At 61.3% G+C, this 21,003-nt stretch overlaps 4 protein-coding genes across 4 annotated transcripts in view; 3 read left to right on the top strand and 1 right to left on the bottom strand.

Moving 5' to 3' along the window:
- Positions 1 to 348: 348 nt before the first annotated feature.
- Positions 349 to 4,760, top strand: MUTYH (mutY DNA glycosylase). Its single transcript, XM_032192455.1, has 15 exons — positions 349 to 460; positions 638 to 759; positions 1,431 to 1,470; positions 1,823 to 1,896; positions 2,026 to 2,067; positions 2,155 to 2,226; positions 2,384 to 2,497; positions 2,665 to 2,762; positions 2,993 to 3,137; positions 3,223 to 3,298; positions 3,376 to 3,561; positions 3,715 to 3,860; positions 4,049 to 4,201; positions 4,346 to 4,396; positions 4,506 to 4,760. Exons 1-15 carry the CDS (start codon positions 349 to 351, stop codon positions 4,608 to 4,610), a joined length of 1,536 nt encoding a protein of 511 aa, XP_032048346.1. The 3' UTR covers positions 4,611 to 4,760.
- Positions 4,761 to 5,439: 679 nt separating this feature from the next.
- HPDL (4-hydroxyphenylpyruvate dioxygenase like) lies at positions 5,440 to 7,030 on the bottom strand. The gene has a single exon (XM_032192620.1). The coding sequence runs from the start codon at positions 7,028 to 7,030 to the stop codon at positions 5,852 to 5,854; it is 1,179 nt and encodes a 392-aa protein (XP_032048511.1). The 3' UTR covers positions 5,440 to 5,851.
- Positions 7,031 to 8,510: 1,480 nt separating this feature from the next.
- On the top strand, positions 8,511 to 11,286 carry LOC116491939 (selenoprotein Pb-like). Its single transcript, XM_032192309.1, has 5 exons — positions 8,511 to 8,550; positions 9,028 to 9,248; positions 9,340 to 9,552; positions 9,669 to 9,804; positions 10,370 to 11,286. Exons 2-5 carry the CDS (start codon positions 9,046 to 9,048, stop codon positions 10,610 to 10,612), a joined length of 795 nt encoding a protein of 264 aa, XP_032048200.1. The 5' UTR covers positions 8,511 to 8,550; positions 9,028 to 9,045; the 3' UTR covers positions 10,613 to 11,286.
- A 4,274-nt stretch (positions 11,287 to 15,560) lies between these two features.
- Positions 15,561 to 21,003, top strand: part of ZSWIM5 (zinc finger SWIM-type containing 5) — an 87,545-nt gene continuing 82,102 nt past the window's right edge. The window contains 4 exon segments of the mRNA XM_032192244.1: positions 15,561 to 15,615; positions 16,485 to 16,582; positions 16,584 to 17,163; positions 17,216 to 17,416. Coding sequence (XP_032048135.1) covers positions 15,561 to 15,615; positions 16,485 to 16,582; positions 16,584 to 17,163; positions 17,216 to 17,416 — 934 coding nt within the window.

The following is a 21,003-nucleotide window of genomic DNA, read 5'->3' on the forward strand; positions in this document are numbered from 1 at the left end:
TTTCCCAAACCGGATTTTGACTTAAATTTGGTTTTTGCGCGAACAGGCGTTTAGCATGGGCAGCCCCGCGGGGCCTTGTGCTTCAGCCTCTAGGACCCGTGAGGGAAGGGGCGGGGATAACCTCCCCGCCCCTCCCTCTCCCCGCGCTGATTGGCTTCGCCGCGCCACGAGGCCACGCCCCCTCCCGGGAGCCTCCTGTATCCGGGAGGGCGCGAAACCCCTCCCCCACACCCGTCTGCGATTGGCTGTGGCGGAGCAAGCGGCTCTCTGATTGGTCCGCGCGCGGGGGCGGGGCTGAGGGGGTGTTTTCCCGGGAAAAACGCACGTGGAGGCCCCCCCAGCCCCGCCATGGGCCCGCTGCGGGCCGCGGCCGCCCGGGGGCTCCGCAGGGGCGGCGGCCGGGGCAGGGGGGCGGCCACCGGGGCCGGGAAGGGCAGCAAGGGCCCGGCGGCCCCCGGAGGTGCCCGCAGGGTGGGGAGGCTGCGGGGAGCTGGGGGCGGGCAGCCCGGTTTGTGCCCAGTTTGTGCCCGGTTTGTGGCCGCTGTCCCCACCGGGGCCCCGGCGGTGCTGTGCCGTAGGCGCTCACGCAGCCCCCGCTCTCTCCTTGTGCCCTGACCCCGTGCTGCTCTCCCTGCAGGGCGCCCCGCTCCCCCAGCCGCGCTGCACCTCTTCGGGGACCCCGCTGAGGTGGAGGCGCTGCGGGGCAGGCTGCTGGCGTGGTACGACCAGAGCAAGAGGGACCTGCCCTGGAGGGCGCTGGTAAGGGCGAGCGGGGCTGCTGCGGCGGGGAGCCCGTCCCTCTGCCCCGGGGGAGCGATGCTGGCTGCGGTGGTTTTGTCGAGGCGAGGCTTCCTTCAGCTGCATAAAAATGGGAGGAGGTGGTGGGGATGGGATGGTGCTACAGGTGGTGCCGGTAATTATGTGATGGGTGATCTGTAGGTGAGTGCCTAAATGTGAACAGCAACGTGGGGTGGATCTGAAATTCTCAGTCTCTGAGCCTGAGCGCTTCTCCCTTGATCCAGTTGTCTTCTGGATCTTTTTAATCCTGTCTTTGGTATCCTACAGCTGTCAAAAGGGTTTTCTGCTGTTGCTTTAAGCCTGTCAAGCGCTTTTGTTACAGCTCTTACCTGCTCAGTGCTAGGCCTGGCAAAAGGTGGTTTGACAGCCATCGGGGTGCTGGGGGTGGGCGTCAGCTTTACAGCAGCATCTCTCTGCGTAGTGCTGGGAGCTGCAAGGCTCTCCTGTGGTGTTTAAATCTGATGTTGCTCGATCAACCTGAAGTCAGAACATCTGGGCACTTGAGAAAAAATCTTTTATACTCCTATATAGCGTTCAAAACACACCATGAGCAATTTTATTCCACATGCAGGTCTCCCTGTGCTGGGGTGCTGTGCCCCCATTTCGTATGCTCTATTCTTGTCCCCTTTTAGGCTGTGATTGAGCCGGATGTCAACAGACGGGCTTATGCAGGTGAGGAGCAGGGGCTGCACCCTGTGTTGTTACTGACCTGGACGTACAACGTGGCCTTGTGAGGATCTGTGGCTTCAGCTCCCATCCTTACAACAAGCTGCTTGGGCCCCTGACATGGCCGCAGGAGCCACTGAGCCCCACTCGCGTGGCTCTGGGGTGTCTGAGAGGCAGCTTTGTGCCTGAGGGAGCTCCTGTGGGACCGTGCGTGGGGCTGGGGTCTGGTGGGATGGGGTCTGGTGGGCTGGATGCTGCTGCGGTGCTTGTGACCGGTACTGGGGTGGCCACAGCCCGTGCTGTGAGGGGTGTGGGTGGTGTTGGCACCTCTGCTCTGACCCCTGCGTGCTGCCGGCAGTGTGGGTGTCTGAGATCATGCTCCAGCAGACGCAGGTGGCTACGGTGATCGACTACTACAACCGCTGGATGCAGGTGAGTGCTCCTCACGGTGTGCCCTCAGGTCCCTGATTTGGTGGCCGTGACCTCTGCCTGTGGCAGACCCCCAGGGGCAGAGCACGGCCGTGCTCGTCCCTCCCTTGTCACCTTCCCCCTGCTCTGCAGAAGTGGCCGACGCTGCAGGCGCTGGCAGAGGCGTCGCTGGAGGTGAGCAGCGCTGGGGCTGGGTGCTCTCCCTGCCCTCGTGGCTCTTTCCGTGCCCGATCTGACGCTGCTCTGTGTCTCTTGGGGCAGGAGGTGAACGAGCTGTGGGCAGGACTCGGCTACTACTCCCGAGGAAAGCGTCTGCAGGAGGCAGCGAGGAAGGTGCTGGGGTGTTGGGCGTTTGGGTGGGTGCTGGCTCGCGTCTGCCTTGCCTCGCTGGGGCTGCGAGCTGCTGGCACAAGGCTACGTGGCTGGGACCCCTTCTTGTGGGTCACGTCTACACACTCAGCTCAACTGCCCTGGCTGCCCTGTCTCCCAGGTGGTGTCCGAGCTGGCTGGCGAAATGCCCAGGACAGCCGAGGAGCTGCAGAAACTTCTGCCAGGAGTGGGCCGCTACACGGCAGGAGCCATCGCTTCCATCTCCTACGGGCAGGTGAGAGCTCTCGGTGGCCGGCAGGGACACGTCTCCCCTCGCTGCCACCCAGCCCCGCTCCTGGCTGGGTCCTGCTGCTGGGTCTGGCGAGCTGGGGGCTCCCCGAGCTTTGTGCCCGGCTCTCCTGGCGTTGTGGTGCAGGTGGTAACCCCTGCTCCTGGTTGCAGGCGACGGGTGTCGTGGATGGGAACGTGATCCGTGTCCTCTGCCGCCTGCGCTGCATCGGCGCTGACCCCAGCAGCCCGCCCGTCATCGACCGCCTCTGGTAGGGGAGCCCTGAGGGATTTGTGGCTGTGCTGCGTGGTGGCTGAGGGCAGGATCCTTCGGGAGCTGAGCCTGCAGCAGGGGGAGGCCAGGGGTGCAGGAGATTTTGGGAAGCTCAGGAGAAAGGACCTGCATGGCCTCTGCCTGCATGGGAGCATCCTCCCCTCGCGGGCAGGAGCTGCAATTCATGCTGTTTGGGGGCTCCCTGCCCCTCACTGCTGTTTCTTGCAGGGCCATGGCCAATGCCTTGGTGGACAGGAGCCGCCCGGGGGATTTTAACCAAGCCCTGATGGAGCTGGGGGCGACCGTGTGCACGCCCAAGGCGCCGCTGTGCGGGGAGTGCCCCGTGAAGCAGCACTGCCGAGCGAGGCTCAGGGTAGGTGTGGCACCAAAAACCGTCCCCTCCCAGCCTGCTGGGGGCTGTGGGCTGCCAGCTGTCCCCTCTCCTGTCCCCTCTCCAGGTGGAGAAGGAGCTGGCCTTGGCCTCTCAGAAGTTACTGGGAAAACTCCCCCCGGTGCCTGATGTCGAGGACTGTGGTAAGCACCGGGGTCGATCCTGGCGGTGGTGGCACCGAGTTTGGGCCCTGCTGTGACCTTTGTGTTGGTGCTTGCAGCTGTTGGGGACTGTCCCTTGTGCCCCCCAGCCGCCGAGCCGTGGGACAGCAGCCTGGGGGTGACCAACTTCCCCCGCAAAGCAGCGAAGAAGCAGCCGCGGGTGGAGCAAACGGCCACGTGCGTGCTGGAGCGCAGGGGCCGCCGCGGGGCCCTGGAGTACCTGATCGTGCAGAGACCCAGCTCGGGTACCCAAACGGGTGGGAGAGGGGAAAAAAGCACCTGGGCAGAGCAGCCAGGGAGTGCTGGGACTCAGAAAGGAGCCTCTTGGGCTGTGAGAGGCTCGGCACCCCTGGGTGCACCTCCTGCTGGCTCATGTCCCTCGTGTCCCCTCTCCCCAGGGCTCCTGGCCGGGCTCTGGGAGTTCCCCAGTGTCCCACTGGCTCCGGGTCTGCAGCAGGAGCAGCAGAGGGAGGTGCTGCGGGATCACCTCCAGGCATGGATGGGGCTGCCTGTGGCAGCGGGGAGCTTGCGGTTCATGGGGGAGGTGAGTGTGGGGCGTGGGACAAGCCCCACATGCTCAGCGATGGGGGATGCAGCACGGGAGGGGGGATCCTGTCCCCTGCTGGCACCCCTCCCACACCCTGCCTGGCTCTTCAGGGCCCTGGCAGTGTGTTTGTGCATCCCCTGCTGCCTGCAGGTTGCCAGTTTCAGTGTCTCCCCCTCCCCTTGCAGGTTGTCCACGTCTTCTCTCACATCCACCAGACCTATGTGGTGTATTCCCTGCCCCTGGACGGGGACGTGACCCTGGACCTTGCCTCATCCCCGTCCCGCTGGGTCACAGAGGAGGAGTTCCGTGCCTCGGCGGTGTCCACGGCCATGAAGAAGGTGTTTGGGGAGAGCTGGGACTTCCCTCCCCTCCATCTCCTGGAGTCCTGAAAGCACCTGGGGTACCCCCTACCCCCTGCGGGGACTTCCCAGCTCGTTGCCCTGGGTGCTGATCAGCCCTGGGCTCTCCTGGGCTCCTTTCAGGTGTTGAAGGCGTGCGAGCGGCAGCGCGGGGAGGAGAGCGGCCCTGCCAAGGTGGGTGTGCAGGAGCCGTCCTGTGGGCAGGGGGGGATTTGCCGGGCTGGCTTTGTCCCCTGGGGGGGGTCTTTGGGGGTTTGGCTCAGCCCCAGCCTCTCTCCCGCAGGGCTCCAAGCGGAAGCGGGGCGCGAAGCCAGGGGCAGGGGACAGCACCCGCCCCGGGACACAGCTCTCCCTCTGCGCCTTCCTCCGGGCTCCCAACCCACCCTGATGCCCTCTGCGATAGCCGAGACCACCGGGGACCCACACTGTGGTGAGTCTCATGCAGGGTATAGAGTGGCAGCGGGTCCCGCCGTGGCCCTGTAGCGGTCTCCTGTGCTTTTTCTTCCAGCCCCATGGCCACCAGCACGTCACCTGGCCTTCACGGGGGGACCAGCGTGGTGCTGGATGTGACCCGGGGCTGGGCTCGCCTTCCCTGCTCGGCTGAAGCCCCCCCGGGCAGCAGGAAGGACGCGGCCCTGGCTGCCCGCGAGCCCTGGCACACGTCTGCAACTCGGCCACCAGCCAGCGACTGGGGCTGCTGCTGTACCCTCATGCCTCCCCTAGCCCTTTTGATGCTTGTTTTTACTGAATCTGAGCCATGGGCTTTCTAATAAATCTCCAAAGGTGGTGTTTTTAAGTTTTGAAGTGATTTTTCTGCCTCTGCTGCAGCGTGGCTCTGCTACACCAAGTCTGTACTGGTGGTGTCTGGGCTGTGAGAGAGCGGTGCCTTGGCTATTGCACCCCTTCCCATGGGTGCCCCCAACCCCTCTGCTCCTACGTAAGGCACCCAGAGCACCTCTGCGGGAAGGGCAGCTGTCAGCCCTCCTGCAGCAGGACACCCCATGGGGCCTGGGGGATGTTAGAGGGGCGGGTGGCCTCATCCTGAGGGACCACAGGGCTGGGGACTGACTCCTTTGGGCAGTGGGAAGGGCCCTTCCATCCTCACCTGGCACTCAGCAAATCTTAAACAGGAGAATAAAAAGTTACGATGATCTCTCAGGTTAACTCTTTAAAACTCTTTAATTTAGGTGAGAAAGAGGCAGTCACTTTCCCTATTCGGGGGCTGACGATGCTCTGGTTGGTACCTGGTGGTGAGCTGCAGTGTCCATAGTGCTCTCCTCATCCCCCCACGTGGGGTTGTTGTGCCAGCAGTGCCCTTGGCCATGCTGCAGGCACAGGTCTCATTAGATTCGCATGAAATTAAGGCAGAATAATATTACTGTAAGGCTGATAAATCAGTGGGAGCCTGAGGAGGGGGAGGAAATCTCCATCCCGGGAGTGCTTAGAGCCCCACTGGACCTGGCCCCAAGCAACCTGCTGCTGCACTGGTGTTGGCTCAGGGTTGTGCTGGAGACATCCCTTGGTCCCTGCCATCCTGGGCTCTGCCAGGTGCCTGCTGGAAGCCCTACAGCGGGGTATTGCCCCAGGGCTGGGTCGGAGAGAAGGGGAGCTGCTGCAGCAAGGCTGCCTCTACTGCCGCTGGTCCATATAGACCTGCACAGCTTTCCACAGCGCCCGAATATTGCCCTCCCCGAAGCCAGGGGCTCCCCGCCGGTCGATGAGCTCCAGGAAGAAGGTTTCCTCGGAGAAGATGGGATGGGTGAAGATCTGCATCAAGTAATTCCGGGAAGGGCTCTCCGTGCCATCAGTGCACGGCCCCTTGTTCTCCCCAGGCACCGTGGTGTCCAGCAGGATGCCCAGCTCTGCCAGCATGTCGGGGTCTTGCCCAGCCCCTCGGATCTCCTCCTCCTTGCCCAGCTGGCTGTAATAGGTGGTGGGGGGCATGAAGAACCGCACACCAGCCTGCTGCAAGGCCCTGGTGGTGGAAACAATATCCGGCGTGCAGAGGCCGACGTGCTGGATCCCTGCCCCGCCGTGCTGCGCGAGGAAGGTGTCGACTTGGTTGGGGCTGTCCTTGGAGAGGGACTCGGCGAGGACGAGCTTGCAGCTGGGCCCCGAGGAGCCCTGGGCGCTCTGCAGGGCGAGCAGCAGCATGCCGACCCCCTGCCCGCCCAGCACGTAGCCCTCGGCCAGCCTCTCCTGCGGGCTCAGCAGGAAGCGCTGGAAGCCGAAGCAGCGCTGGTACCAGTCCAGAGCTGCCCGCGCACCGCCCCGCGGGCAGACGTAGGTGATGTGGTCGAAATTGGTGATCTCCACCCCGTCCCCTGCCTCGTGGGGTGCTCCCTGCACGGGCTGGAAGCCGGGCAGGAAGGGTCCCCGGTAGCGGGATCGGTCCAGCAGGGTATGGCTGATGTTGCCCACCACGGACCTCACCACCCCGTAGGTGACGGAGCCGCCCTCGTCGCTCACTTCAGTGGGGGGCACGGGCACGGAGCACCCCCGGCCCCGCAGCCGCTCGCAGAGCCCCGGCACATCCTCTACCTCGAAGCAGACATTAGAGGCTGTCCCCAAAGCGGGCTGGGGGTCCACATCGTAGAGGAAATCAGGGGAGGGGGCCCTGGATGGGGCCAGGCGCTGGTTGAGGAGGAAGACGGCGGCTCCCCGGCGCAGGGCCAGCTGCCTCACCCGCGGCGTCTCCCGCACGGCCACGGGGTGGAAGCGAAAGGAGGCGGCCAGGTCCTGGGCCCAGCGCTGTCTGTAGGGCACGTGGAGGGAGATGAAGCAGGGGCGGCTCAGCGACGCCGCCATGGCCTGGGCACGCTGCAGGAAGATGGAGGGGGTTAGCGGGGGCTTGCCAGCCATGGGAAGCCATTTCCCAGCCATGCACGGAGCCCAAGTGCACTCTGTGTGCCCCTCGGGGGTGTCATAGGGAGGTAGTGGGGTCTGGGGGGGGCATCCTGTACCCGCAGCGGGAAGTGCAATGGGTGGACTGGGGGCCATGGGATGGGGCTGGGGCAGTGACCTTGCCCTAAAGTCACAGCGGGTGGCAGGCACGGGGAGAGCAGCCTCCTGCCCCCACACTGTGAAACTGGGGGGGGGGTAGGGGACGAGAGATGTGACCCCACAGCGGCACGCAGCAGGACTGTGCCCCCCCCCAAAAAAAAACTCGGGTGCGGTGCGGTGGGGAGACCCACGTGTCACCCCAAAAAAATAAAAGGGTTTTACCCAGGGATCCCCCACCCCGCTTCCCCACTGGGGGTGACACGGGGAGCCCCCAACCCCGAGCTGAGCCCCCCATAACCTCCCTAAACCCCCTCAGGGGCCATCCCCGGGTGTCCCCGCGCACGCCGCCGGCTCACCGGGCTCCGGGCGAAGGGGACGCCGGGCTGGAGGCCGGGCCCGCCCCGGGGCGGTGCGGGGAGCCGGGCCCTCCTCCCCCATAAGGACGGGGCGGCCCCGGGGGGGGGCTGTCCCCACTCTTCTGCCCCTCTGCCCTGCCCCATCCCTCGATATCAGGTCGCTGCTGGCAGCCCCGACCCTCCCCAGTGCCCCCATTTTGGATCCCCCCCCCACCCCGCCCCGTCCCGTCCCGTCCCATTCCCCGTGTCGCCGTGTCCCCGGCTGTGTTTATGGCCGCTGCCCTTCCCCGGCTTATCGTGTTTTTGTACAGATCCCCCGGGACGATAAAGCTGCTCAAATATTTGCGGAGATGTCAGCGTGGGGCCGAGGCGGCGAGCAATTGCCGTATGGGTTTTTTTTAGGGGGGGGGGAAGCTCCGGCTCCATGCACCCCTAGGCAGGTGGTGCTTGGGGCTGGCACTTGGGGGGACCCTCGTGGCCCTACACAGCTCGATGGTCAATATGCGACCCTAAAGTGGCCATAGCACAACAGGGTGGCCCCCAAAGCAAGGCGAGGAGCCCCGGCACCCCAGGATTCAGGACAAGGTTTTTGGGGTCCCAGTGGTGCCAGCAGGGCGAGCGGTGCCCTTGGCAGTGCCACCCAGCCCGTGGCAGTGGTTTTGGGGCCATGTGCCTGGCTTTTTGCTGCGGCACCCGCTGTGTGAGCTGAGCACCAGGCACAGCTTTGCCCTGGCATGGCTGGGGCTCAGCTGCGGCAGCGGGGCCTGGTGGGGACAGAGGGGGCCTTGTTGCTGTCCCCAGGAGGGCGGTGGGGGCCGGGGAGCATCCCCCCTGCTGCAGCCGGGCGCTTCTCCTCCCTCCTGGGCGGGGAGAGTGGTCAGGAGATAAAAGGGAGGCAGGGGCCAGCTGGGCACTGCCGAGAACTGGGAGCTGAGGTCTGGCCAAAGGACAGCAGCGAGGACAAGTGCGGTATTGAGGGCTTGTTCTTGGGTGGGGGAGAGGGCTGGGGATTAGGGACATCTCTCCCATCAGGACCCCATGTCCCCCCCACCCCTTCCCTGGGTTGTCCCCACAGCCCCATGCCCTCCCCCTGCCCATAAGACGTGCGGGATCGTGGTGGGATGGGGCACACCGTGGTGAGGACAGGGTTGGGGGGCTGCGGGAGGAAGGGAGAGTAGGGCAGATACTGGGGGGCAGGGGGGTTAAAGGGTCTGTGTAACTCCCCCAGCCCTTGCTGGGGCGCCAAGAACCTTCAAGGTGGCCTGAAGGTTAAACCGCCCCCGTCCCTGCGGCTGGATTGCGGGGGCTGCCTGGCTCCCCAAACCAGCCCTGGGCTCAACTTTTGGGGTCAGCAAGGCAGAGGAGGTCTCTGGGGGAAGCAGGGCAGTCCCCACGGGCAGGCACAGCCCTGGTGTGGGGGCACTGACACCCTGTGTCCCCCCCCAGCTCCCCGCCGGCGCCGGCATGGGGCTGCTGGTGCTGGCCCTGGCCTCCTGGCTGGGGCTGGCCTTGGCCTCCGAGGGGGCGACCAACGGCAGCCGGCTGTGCCGGGAGGCCCCGGCATGGCAGATCAACGGCTCCAGCCCCATGGCGGAGGCGGCGGGGCAGGTGACGGTGGTGGCTTTGCTCAAGGCCAGCTGACACTTCTGCCTGCGGCAGGCCCACAGGTGAGGGCTGCCCCCCCCTCCCGCCAGCCCCGCCATTTCGGGTGGTGGTGGCGGCGGTGGCGGCTTCCCCTCAGCTCCTCCTTCCCCGCAGCCTCGGGGGCCTGCGGCAGAGGCTGTCGCGGCAGGGCATGGCCGACGTCCGCTACATGATCGTCAACGAGCAGGCGCCGCTCTCCCGTGCCATGTTCGGGGAGCTGCAGCGCCAGGCCCCCCCGGGCGTCCCCGTCTTCCAGCAGCAGCCGCAGGAGCCCGACGTCTGGCAGCTGCTGGGGGGGGACAAGGACGACTTCCTCGTCTACGACCGGTGAGGGCTCCCCCACGGGAAGGAGCCCCTTGTAGGGTTGGGGTCACCATCCCTGCCCGTCCCTGGGTCTCCCTCCCGTGCAGCCCCCACAGCTCGTCCCCTGCTCTGCCCCGCAGCTGTGGCCGCCTGGCTTTCCACATCCAGCTGCCCTACAGCTTCCTGCACTTCCCCTACGTCGAGTCGGCCATCCGCTTCACCCACAGCAAGGACTTCTGTGGCAACTGCTCCCTCTACCCCAACAGCACCCACGAGGTATGGTGCTGTGGGGCTTCATCGCCAGCTGGGAAGAAGGGCTGCTGTGGGGAGCAGGGGGCTGGAAGCTGGAGGGGTGCAGAAGGGCACTGCGTGAGGAGGAGGGGGCTCATGGGGTTGTGGTGGTCTGCAGCAGCTGGCCTGGAACAGCTAACTCGGGCTATTGGCCTGAAAAAAGAAAGGGGCAGGCAATGGATGCAGAGGTGGCATGCTTGCAACAAGGCAAAGCACATGGATTTGGGCTCAGCAGGTGATCAGTCTCTTCCTAAAGGAAAAATTCACACAGAAACATTGAATGTAAAGCCTCTTTTCTGGCTCAGGAACTCCCTTGAGCACAGACAACTTGAACCAAGGGATGTGTGTAAAGAGGTTTGTTCCCCTTGTGCTCTAGCCTCTCCTGCCTGCCCTGGGTCCTGGCTAGAGAGCCAGGGATCTATCCCATGCCCGTTTCTGTGGTGTGGATGCTGTTCTGCTTTCACACCCGCTCTCAGGTGTGCTTGCAGGCTCACTGTGGGGCTGTGTGCTCATTCCCATAGCACACCAGCCCTTGTGTTACTTTTCCCAGGCTAACAGCACCATGGAGGTCCCTGTAACCCCGAGCCCGCTTCCTGACCAGGAGGAGAAGGAGTCAGAGGCCCCCATCCACCACCAGCACAAGCCCCTCCACCCTCACCACCACGCGGGCAGCCACGAGAGAGCCCCAGAGCCCAGCGGGGACCACAGGGCTGCTGCCCACGCTCACCACCACCATGGAGACCACAGCCAGCCCCATCCCAACGGGCAGAAGCAGGAGGGACGTGATCCCTAAGCCAGGCTGGGCAGCCTCGCAGAACCCAGTAGCGTGCACAGCGTGCCAGCTCGCTTCCCAGAGGTGTCGAGGACTCGTTTCAGGCCGCTGGTCACCAGCAGCGTTGGTGTGACAGCCCCCTCCAGCATCCCCCCTGTGGGTCATGCTTCCACCCCGTGCCCAGGGATGAAAATCCCCCCTCTGACACCCAAAGGTGCTGTGCTTTGGCTGCAGGACTCAGTTCTGACCCTTCCTCTGCCGCCTGCCTCTCCGTGCTCAATGAAGCCTGTGGTGTAAACCGGGATGTCCCCGGTCACTGCAGGCCGACACCGCACGGAGCAGCAGGGCAGGGCTGGAGGGACCAGAGCTGGGTGCTGCCAGCCCGGCCCGGCACCCATGGGTGCCCGTGGAGGGATGGGATGAGCCCAGAGGATTGGGGGCACTAGGAATGGGCGCTGCTGGGTAGGCTCCCCATGCCCCAACCCTTGTACCCCCATCGCTGTCGCACCCTGGGGACCCTCCAGGCCTTGCACACGGGTATGTGCAGTGGTGGTGGGTGGCCGCGAGATGGTGGCCTTGTCCCCTCTCACAGACCGAGGGGCTGCGGCCAGGGCACACAGCGCTGGGAGGAAGGGGGTGAGGGTCCTGGGGGAGAAAGCGGGGATGGGGACAGCCAGGTTGGGAATAAAGCCTCTGTGAAGCGAACCCTGTCCACTCTGGTCTCTGGGGGTGCCCCAAAAGGGTGTGTGCGGGGGTCTCGCACAGTGCTGGGGTGGCCTCAGGGCTTTCTCCCAGCACAAAGTGGGAATGTTGGGCTCCATAAAGCAGCGGCTGGTGGAGATTTGCGTTCTCCTGTGCTGACCAGGGGAGGTGAAGGGGCTGAAGACAGGAGAGCCCCATCTCCCCAACCCTTCTGCCCTTCAGCAGGGTGGGAGCCCAGGGCTTAGACCCCCAGGGCAGGGCATTAACCACGGAGCCCTGCCCAGTGCCCCCCCCCCCAGCTCTCCATCTCCCCTCCAGACCCCTGACTGAGGAGCAAAGGACGTTTTTTCTGCTTACATGGCTCCATGGAGCAAGGGCTGGGGTGGATGGAAGGTGCATTGGGGGCAGGTGGGTCAGGATCAGTCCGTCTGTGGGGTCCTTGCTCCCTGGCTCTGTGTCTTCCCCTCCTTTCTTCCTCCTCCTCCTCCCCCTTCCTCCTCTACCTGCTCCTCGCAGCCCACAAGGGCACCTCTGTCTGCTGCTCCTGCCATCAATATCGAGGTTATCTTTTTCTTCTGGCAGCTGCTGTAATTGAAACAAAGCAGGCCGGGCCTCACGGGCTCCCCTCCTCTCGCTCATTTTGCTGGTGCTGCTGAGACAACTAATTCATCTTATCGATGCCTGCCTGGCCTCTTTTCCACGAGAGCAGGCACAGCCCTCTCCCCACCACCAGCATCCCAGGCAGCAGCAGAGCTCTCACTATTGACACACTTCGGCCTGGGGACAGGGCAGCAGCTTGGGTGATGTCCTGTGTGTCTGAGGGGACAGCCAGGGTGACACCGATGCTGCCCCGTGCATCTTTGTCATCGAGGGCTGGTCCGTGGTGCCGCTGCCTCGGCCCTGTGTGCTGCTCCTGCCTGGGATGGGCAGATCCTCTCGGGAGAAGGGGGGAACAGCCAGTCCTAATGTCAACAGAGGCCTCTTGTGCAGCGATGCCGTGTCAAGAAGAGGAATGGGTCCCTCCTCCTCCGCCCATTCATCTGGCAGCCGGGGCTGGCGCGCCGCCGAGCCGGGCTGCTTTGGAAACATTTCATTGAGGAGGCAGCTGAGCCTAGGAAAACAGAGCGAAAATACACAGAGAGATCGCTGTTGTTAGGGAAAATAAATGCAGGCCGATGTGTTTCTGACCCCCAAAGTCCAGCCTGGCCAGGCCCCGCTTGCCTCTATGGGCTGGGGCTGCTGCTGCTGTGTGGGGATGGCATCTGCATGCCTCCACCGTGGGTTGGGAGCTGGGGAATGAGGGATGGAGCTTCCCCCGGCTTTGGGCAACTTGCTGACGTCCCTGGTGAGTGTGTCCAGGCCTGTCTCATTGTGGTGTTGCCCAAGGATTTGGGACAGAGCAGAGAAACAGCCGCAAAAAGGAGCCAGCCCTGGTGACCCATGTCCCCTGCATGGCCAGTGGTGCTGGGGACTAAGATGGAGCTGAGGATGGGTCAGATACAGCCCCTTATGTCTGCCCTTAGCAGCATGGCACAGGTCCTAGCTGGGCATGAACTACCAGCAGGATGGAGCCCAGTGCTAGGGTTTCACAGCCTGGTACCTCAGCGTGCCCTGTCCCTTGTCTGCTGGCAGAGGGACAGCAGAGTCACCCCAAAATGTGCAGGCACCGCTCTGGCTTTTGGACAAAGGTGCATCCAGCAGACCTGCTGTTTCCCCCGTAGCCTCTCTCCACCCTCCAAAGGCCTCCAAGCCTCTCCCCCCGCCACTTGGTGCCATTTTTCCCTTCTCTGCCCACCCAGAGAGTTATCTGCATTTTAATTACCATTTGCAAAGTGTATTAAAATGCAGAGGTTAAAAGGCTGGAGCAAAGCAAATGGGTTCTTGTGTAACCCGTCTCCTGCTTTCTGCATGGGGAGAGGTGGGGGACCCTGGAAAAATGTCTGTGACCAGGATGGGGTGCTGGCCCCTGCCTGCTGCATCGCTGCATCACATTCATTTATTAATACTCATGTAGACATCAGATAATTTCTTGGTTATTTTTGCATTTCTAATTAACGGGAGGGAACTTCAGTGATGGAAGGGGGGTCAGTGTGTTGGGGCTGCTTTGTGCTGAGCTTGGCAGGGTTGGGGCCAGTGGCTGTGTGGGGCTGAGTAACTTTCTGGAGCGCTCAGTGCTTTTAGAACCTGCTGCGGGAGGCGAGCATCTCCCCTGGAAGCAGAGGGTCTTCGCCCAGTGCCTCTCACGCACTTAATTGCTGGCCAACGCAGTAAATGCATTAGTTGGAAAGGAACAGAATCCTCCATGGTAAGGCAGAGGCTCAGCACTTTGCTGATCTTATGGGAACTGTGTAATGTTGGGGCGTGGAGAGGGAACTACAGCTCCCCAAGAGCCAGAGCTCCCTGCTGGGATATGGGGGGAGCCCAGGTCTGCAGGAACAGAGCCACCTGGGTGAGCAGAGACATTTCTGTGCCTAAATGAGTGTGAGAGCAGCCATCCCGCATCTGATCTGTCTGGGGAGAGGAGAGGGAACTTTCAGTCCTTGCACTTCTCTTTCCACTACGGGGACAACTGCACTCACATCTGAAGGAGGTCCCTGAGGTTGTCGGTGCTAGAAAGTTTCATAAAATAGCTGGCTGGGTTGTGAAAACCAACTTTATTAGAGTCCCTGCTGAAAGAGGAGCATAGCAATAACCCAGCGCTAATGAGTCTGCGGAGAAGCCACGGGGGATTCAAACAGTTTGATGGCAAAAAGGCTCCAGCTCCAGCTTATACCTCGTTGGAGACCTTGCTAGGCAATGGAGAATCTAAAAATAGGGCTCAACCCCATGGGCAGCCACACCAGGGTATTGCTCCCCTCTCTTGTAAGGCCAATTATTTTGTGAAGCAAAGGTCTCTGCCCCTCCCTGGGCAGCGGATCCGCAGGGATGTGAAGGGGTAAATACCTGGGGTAATAGATCCCCCTCCTCCTGAGCGTACTGCCCTCATTGCCTCTGCTCCAAACACCATGGCACGGGAAGGGCAGAGGCTGCTCCCTTCCAGCGAGTGCTGGAGGCTGCAGCATGGAGCTTGGCTGCCAATAAACCCGGCCTTGGCTGCTTTGGAGCAGCAAATCCTCTGGGTGGCCTGAGCTGGAGCTTGGTAGCCGCAAGTACTCTGCTATCTAGCTCCTTTCCAGTCATTAATTGGCCATAAAGCTTCTGCTGTGCTTGCATATCTTCATCTGTCGGCAGAGGACTTGCCTGGTGCTCGCCGGGTCCTGCGAAGTGCCGCTCTTATCTCTGCAAGGCTCAGCCGGCGTTATCCACGTTATCGAGGGCACCACGTTAACTGCTCAGAGTCAAAGCAATGTCAAAGAGTCTCGGGAGCATCACACAGAGGGAAAAACGCCCAGGGAGAGGCGGCGTTTGGGCTGGCGGTGGGGTTGGGATGTGGCGGGGAGGGAGGAGAGCAGCCACCCCAGGGGGTGCGTGTGCTGATGTGGAACCTCCTGGCGCTTGTCCTTGCCTGCCACAAAGCAGGCAGAGGTGTCAAAGGCCTGCAGGGAGCAATGGGCATCTCGGCAGGATGCTGTGTTGAGGTTCAAATTCATTTTGTGGCAGATTTCTTGCCCTGAAGTGCCGGCAGCTTAACCTGGACTGAGCTGATACCTAAAGAAATCCCTGTGATATCCAGCAGGGCTCCAGACCCTGTGGCTACACATTTCTAGCCAGGGACTCGAGCTAAAATGCTCTGTATAGGGCCAGCACGAGCAATCAGAGTGTTGTTAATGACCCCAATGCCCAGCCCAGAGCAGCTGAAGGCAGTCAGTGCATCGTGGCATGGGGCACCCCTCCCAAACAACCTCAAACCCGTGAGGGAAACCAGGGCTGCTGCTGGCAGAGGCTCAGCAAACGGCCGGGCTCAGGAAAGTGTGGGGTGAATCCTTGAGGCTGCTGGTTCCAGGCCCTGTGAGCAGCATCAGGGACTGGGCAGGAGGCTGACATTTAGCCATGAGAAGACATCTGTCTGTGTTCTCCAGGGCAGGAGAAATCCCCTCTTGGACATTTGAGGCAGTAATGACAGGGATAGGGTGATGGGAAGGAGTGGGGAGAGCAACTAACGTTAGGTCAAAGAGGGAAAGGACAAATAGGCTGATTTATCTTCAGAATAACACGGTAACCCCCCAGAGACTGACTGGCCAGCCACTGCCCTGCCCTCGCTTTGATTTGAGCCTGGATGATACATGTATGCAGTGAGGAGTCAGCTCATTGGGAATGATTTACATCCATGCTCGGGCTGAAGTCAAAAATCCTCTTGATTGGCACCGTCTGGGACAACGTGAGTGAGGGCTGAGCTCTGTAAGGACCGGGCAGGCCGGGGGCTGCATTCCAGCATTGGGCAGGCTCACCAGGAGGGCTTGCTCTGCCTTGGGGCAGGTTCTTGGGGAAAAGGTAAACGAGGCTGCCTGTTAGCCCTGCTTATCTTGAACGGCAGCAAGGAGCACCTCAGCCTTCAAGGAAAACCTCTTCCTGCCTTTTATCGATTACCATTACTGCTCCCATTACCTGCCGGGGACCTGACCCCTTCCTTCCGAGTCCTGCGAAGGAGACCTTGGGCTCGGAGGTGTCTTGTGGCATAGCGAAGGTGCAGAATTATTTCGTGTTCCCCACTTGCATCGCCCTGTTATTCCAGGAATAATTCCAGGAAATGTGCTCTTGCTCTTTCGGTAAGAGTGAATAGGAATAGGAGATGGAATAGGAGATGGAATAGGAGATGGAATAGGAATAGGAGATGAATAGGAATAGGAATAGGAATAGGAATAGGAATAGGAATAGGAATAGGAATAGGAATAGGAATAGGAATAGGAATAGGTGGGACAAAGGAGTTTTGGTGGATGTATTTCTGGGGGATGTATTTTTGGGGGAAGTCCTGGGTTAGCATCCACGCTGTACAAGGCATCAAAGCGTCCAGCCCTGGAAGGAAGGGCAGCAACACCGGCCCTGTGCCGTGCTGGTCTGGGGGTGCTGCCCCCACGCTCTGCAGCCACCTCGCTGGCTTTATGGGGCCGATGTAGGACGGCAGCACCCGAGGCCGAGCTGTGCAGCCCCCGGCCGCCCGGGGCACCTTTAGGAGCACCGCACCACCCTCCCGCAGCATCACCCCCTTTGGGGGGGTCTCCAACCCCTCTCCCCCGACCCCCACGGAGGGCAGGGGCCGCAGGGGGGTCTGCAGCAGGGCCCGCCCCGACCGAGGGCGGCTCGGGGCCGGCGGGACCACCCCTTCCAGTCTCCACCCCCGGTCCCCCGTGCTCCCCCCCCCCCCACCCCGGTGCCTCCTCCCCGTCTCTCCTCCCCTCGCCCGGCTCAGTCGGTCGCAGCCATGGCGGAGGGAGGAGAGGGAGAGGAGCTGCTCCGGCCGCCTCTGCCCGCCGGTGCCCCGGGCCCTAAGCGTTTGTGCTCCCGGGCGTGCCCGGCGGGGGGCACCGGGGCCGCTCACCCCCGGCCGGGGGCTGCGGGGACCGGAGCGGGGCCGGGGGCGGCGGGGGCCAGCGGGGTCCCGGCGGCTCTGGCCGGCTGCTGCCCGGCTGCGGCGGGGGCTGCGGCGGGGGCAGCGGGCCCGGGGCCGGCTGCGGGAGGCTCGGGGCCGTCGGGGGGAGTCGGCGGGGCGGGCAGCCTGCTGCAACCGGAGTCGCTGCTGGACGCGGCGGCCAAGAGGGTGGCGGGGAGCTGGGCCTTCGAGCGGGTGGAGGGCCGCTTCCAGCGCATCCCGGAGCCCGTCCAGCGCCGCATCGTCTACTGGAGCTTCCCCCGCAGCGAGCGCCAGATCTGCATGTACTCCAGCTTCCAGCCCGGCCGCGCTGCCGCCGCCACCGCCGCCGCCGCCGCCGGCAGCGCCGCCTCCCCCCCCGCCACCGCCGCCGCCGCCGCCGCCGCCGCCGGCAGCGCTGCCAGCGCCGGGGGGGGGGGGCCCAGCCGCCGCCGCCGCCCCCGCCGCCGGCGTTACGGCCGGCGAGGAGAGCCCAGCCACCGGGCCCCCGGCGCCCCCCCCAGCCGCCCCCAGCGCCCCGCACGGCGAGGGGCTGCCGTTCCGCCGGGGCATCCGCCTGCTGGAGACCGGCGCGGTGGATAACGTGCTGCAAGTCGGTGAGTGCCCCCCCACACCCCCCCTCTCCGGTCCCCGGTGTCCGTCCGTCCTTCTTCTTCCCACCCCCCCCCCCCCCCCCCCCCCCCCCGATCAGCTTCAGCCTTTTGTCTGCCGCGTTTTGTTCTCTGCCGGCCCCCTCCCGGCGCTGCGCATCCCCGGGGGCAGGACCGCATTGTGCCGGGGGTGTCCCCGGGGGTCTCTTTCCCCGAGGGGGCTGCGGGGAAAACGCTGTCGCTTGTATGTGTCCCCCCCCCCCCCACCTCTTCTTCTTCTTTCCGAGCCTGCCCCGGGGCTGGCCCCGCCGCGGGGAGTGGCGGAGCGCTGATTTGGGGCGGGCGGGATGCGGGAATAACGCCCGTGTGCCGCTGCCGTGCCTTTTGTGAGCCCTCCCGGAGGGAGGAGGAACGGGGGTGCCCCCCCCCGGCCCCGTCCTCCCGGTCCCCGGCCCCATGGGAACCCCTCTTTCTGGGTGTATGCGTCGGAAGGGCAGCGGCTCGGGGCGTTTTGCATAAAGCATCCCGCTCCTGGTTGTCCCCGCGAGTGATTGCAGAGCCGTGCGCCCATTAAAATGACATTAGGCTGGGATTTGTTTTGCAAATGTGGAATGTAAATTCATCCTGCGCCGGCTATGGCGTGAATGGGTGAGGAGAGGGTGGGTTTTGTTGGAGGGAGCCGGGTAGTTGGGCTGTGTTTGTTTAAAGAGCCCTCCTTCCATTCGGGGGAAAAAAAAAAAAAAAACTGCTAAAAGAAGAAGAAGAAGAAGAAGAAAAAAATCACATTCAGTACAGTTTGCATTGAAAAGAACATTATCAAAACATTTTCCAGTTGAGACATGAAAATAGAAAACAGCAGAAGAATTTTCCTTCCACCTCTGAGGAGACGCAGAGAAGATTCATGTAACACAAAAGGTTTTTCTCTGAGGATATGATTATACCCTTTTTTTGGGTGAATTAATATTTTCTAAGGGCTGCGTTAAGACGATTAATTATTCCAACTCTGCTTAAAATACTTGAAATACGAAAAAACGAATATATATATATATTTTTTTTTAGGAGAGAAGTAGCTCCACGGGAACTTCCAAATTATAAGGGGGGGGTGGATAGCTTACGGTGGGCGATGTTTTATTAAACCACCGACCAAAGTGTCACTGACACAGGCAGCCGCCGTGGGAGCGGGTGATGGAGGTCACCTAAAACCAGGGCTGGTTTCGCACAAAGGGTTTATTTATTTATTTATTTTGCAGCGGGGTTTCTTATTTCTTTTTTTGGGGGGTGTTTTTTTGGGGAGAGGCGCTGGGCTGATGGTGTGCGTGACGTGGGTGAGCGCCAGGGTCAGGCGTTTGGGGGGGGGACACACACACATGTGGGGCCGCCCCGTCCCCAAGCGGCGGCGCTGGCATCCGTCATTCACACCGCCATTTCGGAGCACCCTGTGTCCCCCCCGTGCTCCTCTGGGAGAGCTGGAGGACGGGGATGGTCCCAGCCCTGGCGTTTCGCATCCCCAGGCACGTCTGAACCCAGCTCTGAAATGAGAGCTGGCACCCATTGTCCTCCGAGACGCAGGCTTGGGGATGAAGCAGCGCGTTCTGGAGGTGATCACTGCTGGCCTTGCAGCACCAAGGGGACGCAGGGGGGCGTTTGCCCATGGGGTTTCCTTCCGAGCAGTGGGTTTGGGGTGTCAGCAGCAGCACAGCTTGTCTTGGGACAGAAGCGGGCAGGCGATGCGCGCGGGGACGTGCGGTTTCCTTTCGGAGTGGGCAAACCCGGGGGGCTGATCACAGCCCCTGCAGCGTGGAGCCGGAGGGAGGTTTTTATAAAGCAAACCCCTCCGAAGGGCCGCCTGTTTACCTCGGGCGCAGCACAAAGGTCTTCTGCCAACTTTCCACATCCATCCCGAGGATGCTGCTGGAAGGTGAGGTGGAAGAGCTCCAGCCGCCAGAGACGCAAACACTTTGTGGCTGTGCGTGTGTTTGCAATTAAGATAGGAACTCGGCTGTCGGCTTATATGGGAACCATTATGACTTGGAAAAAAAAAAAAAAACAAAAAAAACCCCTGGCTTACTCGATGCTCACCAGTGCTAAATCAAAACTACTGTTCCCCTCAAACGATCTCTGTCGTGAGCATCGCAACCTGAGGCTGGCGCGGCCGAGAGGTGCTGCTAATAAAGATCAGATGTTTGCGCAGTTGCGTTTCTGACTCAGACCTGCGAAAAAATGAGGATTGTGCGGATGTGAAATTCCTTCGCTCTGTGGTTGGAAAGTCTCTTTGAAAAATGTTCAAGTAAGATCCAAGTGGAATGGCCTTCCTGGGCTCGGAGGTGGCGGGGTGAGGGCTCTGATCCTGTGTCCGCCCCCAGCTCCCCCGCTCACAGAGCTGAGAAAAACATGTATGCCACGTTATCAACCAATAATTCCTCCATGCTTAGTAAAACTTAAATGAGGCTTAAACCCTGATCTCACTGGAGTCATTAAATTGATTTTTTTTTCTCAAAGAAAGATCTTGGATGTTGAACACAGGCATCTTTGTCTTCTTAAAAACTGCTTTATTATTATGTGTACAGATCCCGTCTTTGTGTGTGTGTGGTGTGTGGGTTTTTTTTTTTTTTTTTCCTCTTTTAATTTTTAGACAAATGACAAAAGCATGCAGGAAAGGAATGCAGAAATGCCAGGCTTAATATAAAGCATGCGACTGCGCTGCATGCCGGGAATCCTAAAGGATACAAAACCTTTAACGGTGGCGGTTAATTTTTAACAAGTTCCCTCGCATAAATATTTATGAACAAAAGTTTTACACCATTATCTCTTGGGTTCTTGGAGACAGAAAAGACCCTTGGTGGATTTTGACAGCAGGCTGTTATCCAGCATAACAAATTCACGTTTCTAGCTTGCGCTTCCTAATATAGTATAATGCTGTGTGCCCTTGAGTTGTCATGGCTGCGTATGGGTGGGCAAGTGTCTGTGGGGGCTTTAGGGGGAGTATTCCTTGTTCATGGCTTTTATGATTACTGTCGGGAAGGACACTTGTTCCTGCAGCAGAAGCATCGAGCTTGGTGTTGATCTGCGCTGAGTGGGAGCTCTCCGATGAGCCCTTGTGCCCTGGTGTGCCAGCTGGAGCAGAATATACATGTGCTGTTAGAAAAACAATGAGGCAGGGCTTTAAAATGCACTGCCTTTGTAAACACTGGTCTTCAAACCCACAAATAATCCTGAATCCTGTCTTGCTGGGTGCTGCTCCGGCAGCCTGCTGGGCGTGCTGAGAGGTGCGATGCCCGGAGCATGGGGAGCGCTGGTTTGGGAGCTTGCTATTTTACCCGCTTTTACAACATCTATCAGTCATCATTTGCACAGATACCTGCAGAAATGCAGCCTCAGAGGTAAAAACAATCATGATGTTTTCAGTACTTTTAGTTTTTTTCCCCCAAACAAAAATAAGGCGAGTGTTTGGTTTCCCTCACCTGTGATTTCTTAGAGGGCTGAGGCTAAACCTGCATACAGTTGTTTTTAAAACTGTAGATGGTTTCCCTTTTTATAGAGCTGTTTATTTTGGGGAAAACACTTTTGTGGGGCTCTCTAGGCCCGGTTATGGC

This window comes from Aythya fuligula, chromosome 8, assembly GCF_009819795.1.
Source record: "Aythya fuligula isolate bAytFul2 chromosome 8, bAytFul2.pri, whole genome shotgun sequence".
Lineage (NCBI taxonomy): Eukaryota > Metazoa > Chordata > Aves > Anseriformes > Anatidae > Aythya > Aythya fuligula.

Bases quoted from the DNA above. Each gene is read 5' to 3' on its own strand.
- MUTYH (XM_032192455.1), top strand. From the start codon at position 349: ATGGGCCCGCTGCGGGCCGCGGCCGCCCGGGGGCTCCGCAGGGGCGGC. The intron at 1,471-1,822 runs GTGAGGAGCAGG...TGCTGCCGGCAG, and splicing joins CAACAGACGGGCTTATGCAG to TGTGGGTGTCTGAGATCATG. The intron at 2,763-2,992 runs GTAGGGGAGCCC...TGTTTCTTGCAG, and splicing joins CCCGTCATCGACCGCCTCTG to GGCCATGGCCAATGCCTTGG.
- HPDL (XM_032192620.1), bottom strand. From the start codon at position 7,030: ATGGCGGCGTCGCTGAGCCGCCCCTGCTTCATCTCCCTCCACGTGCCC.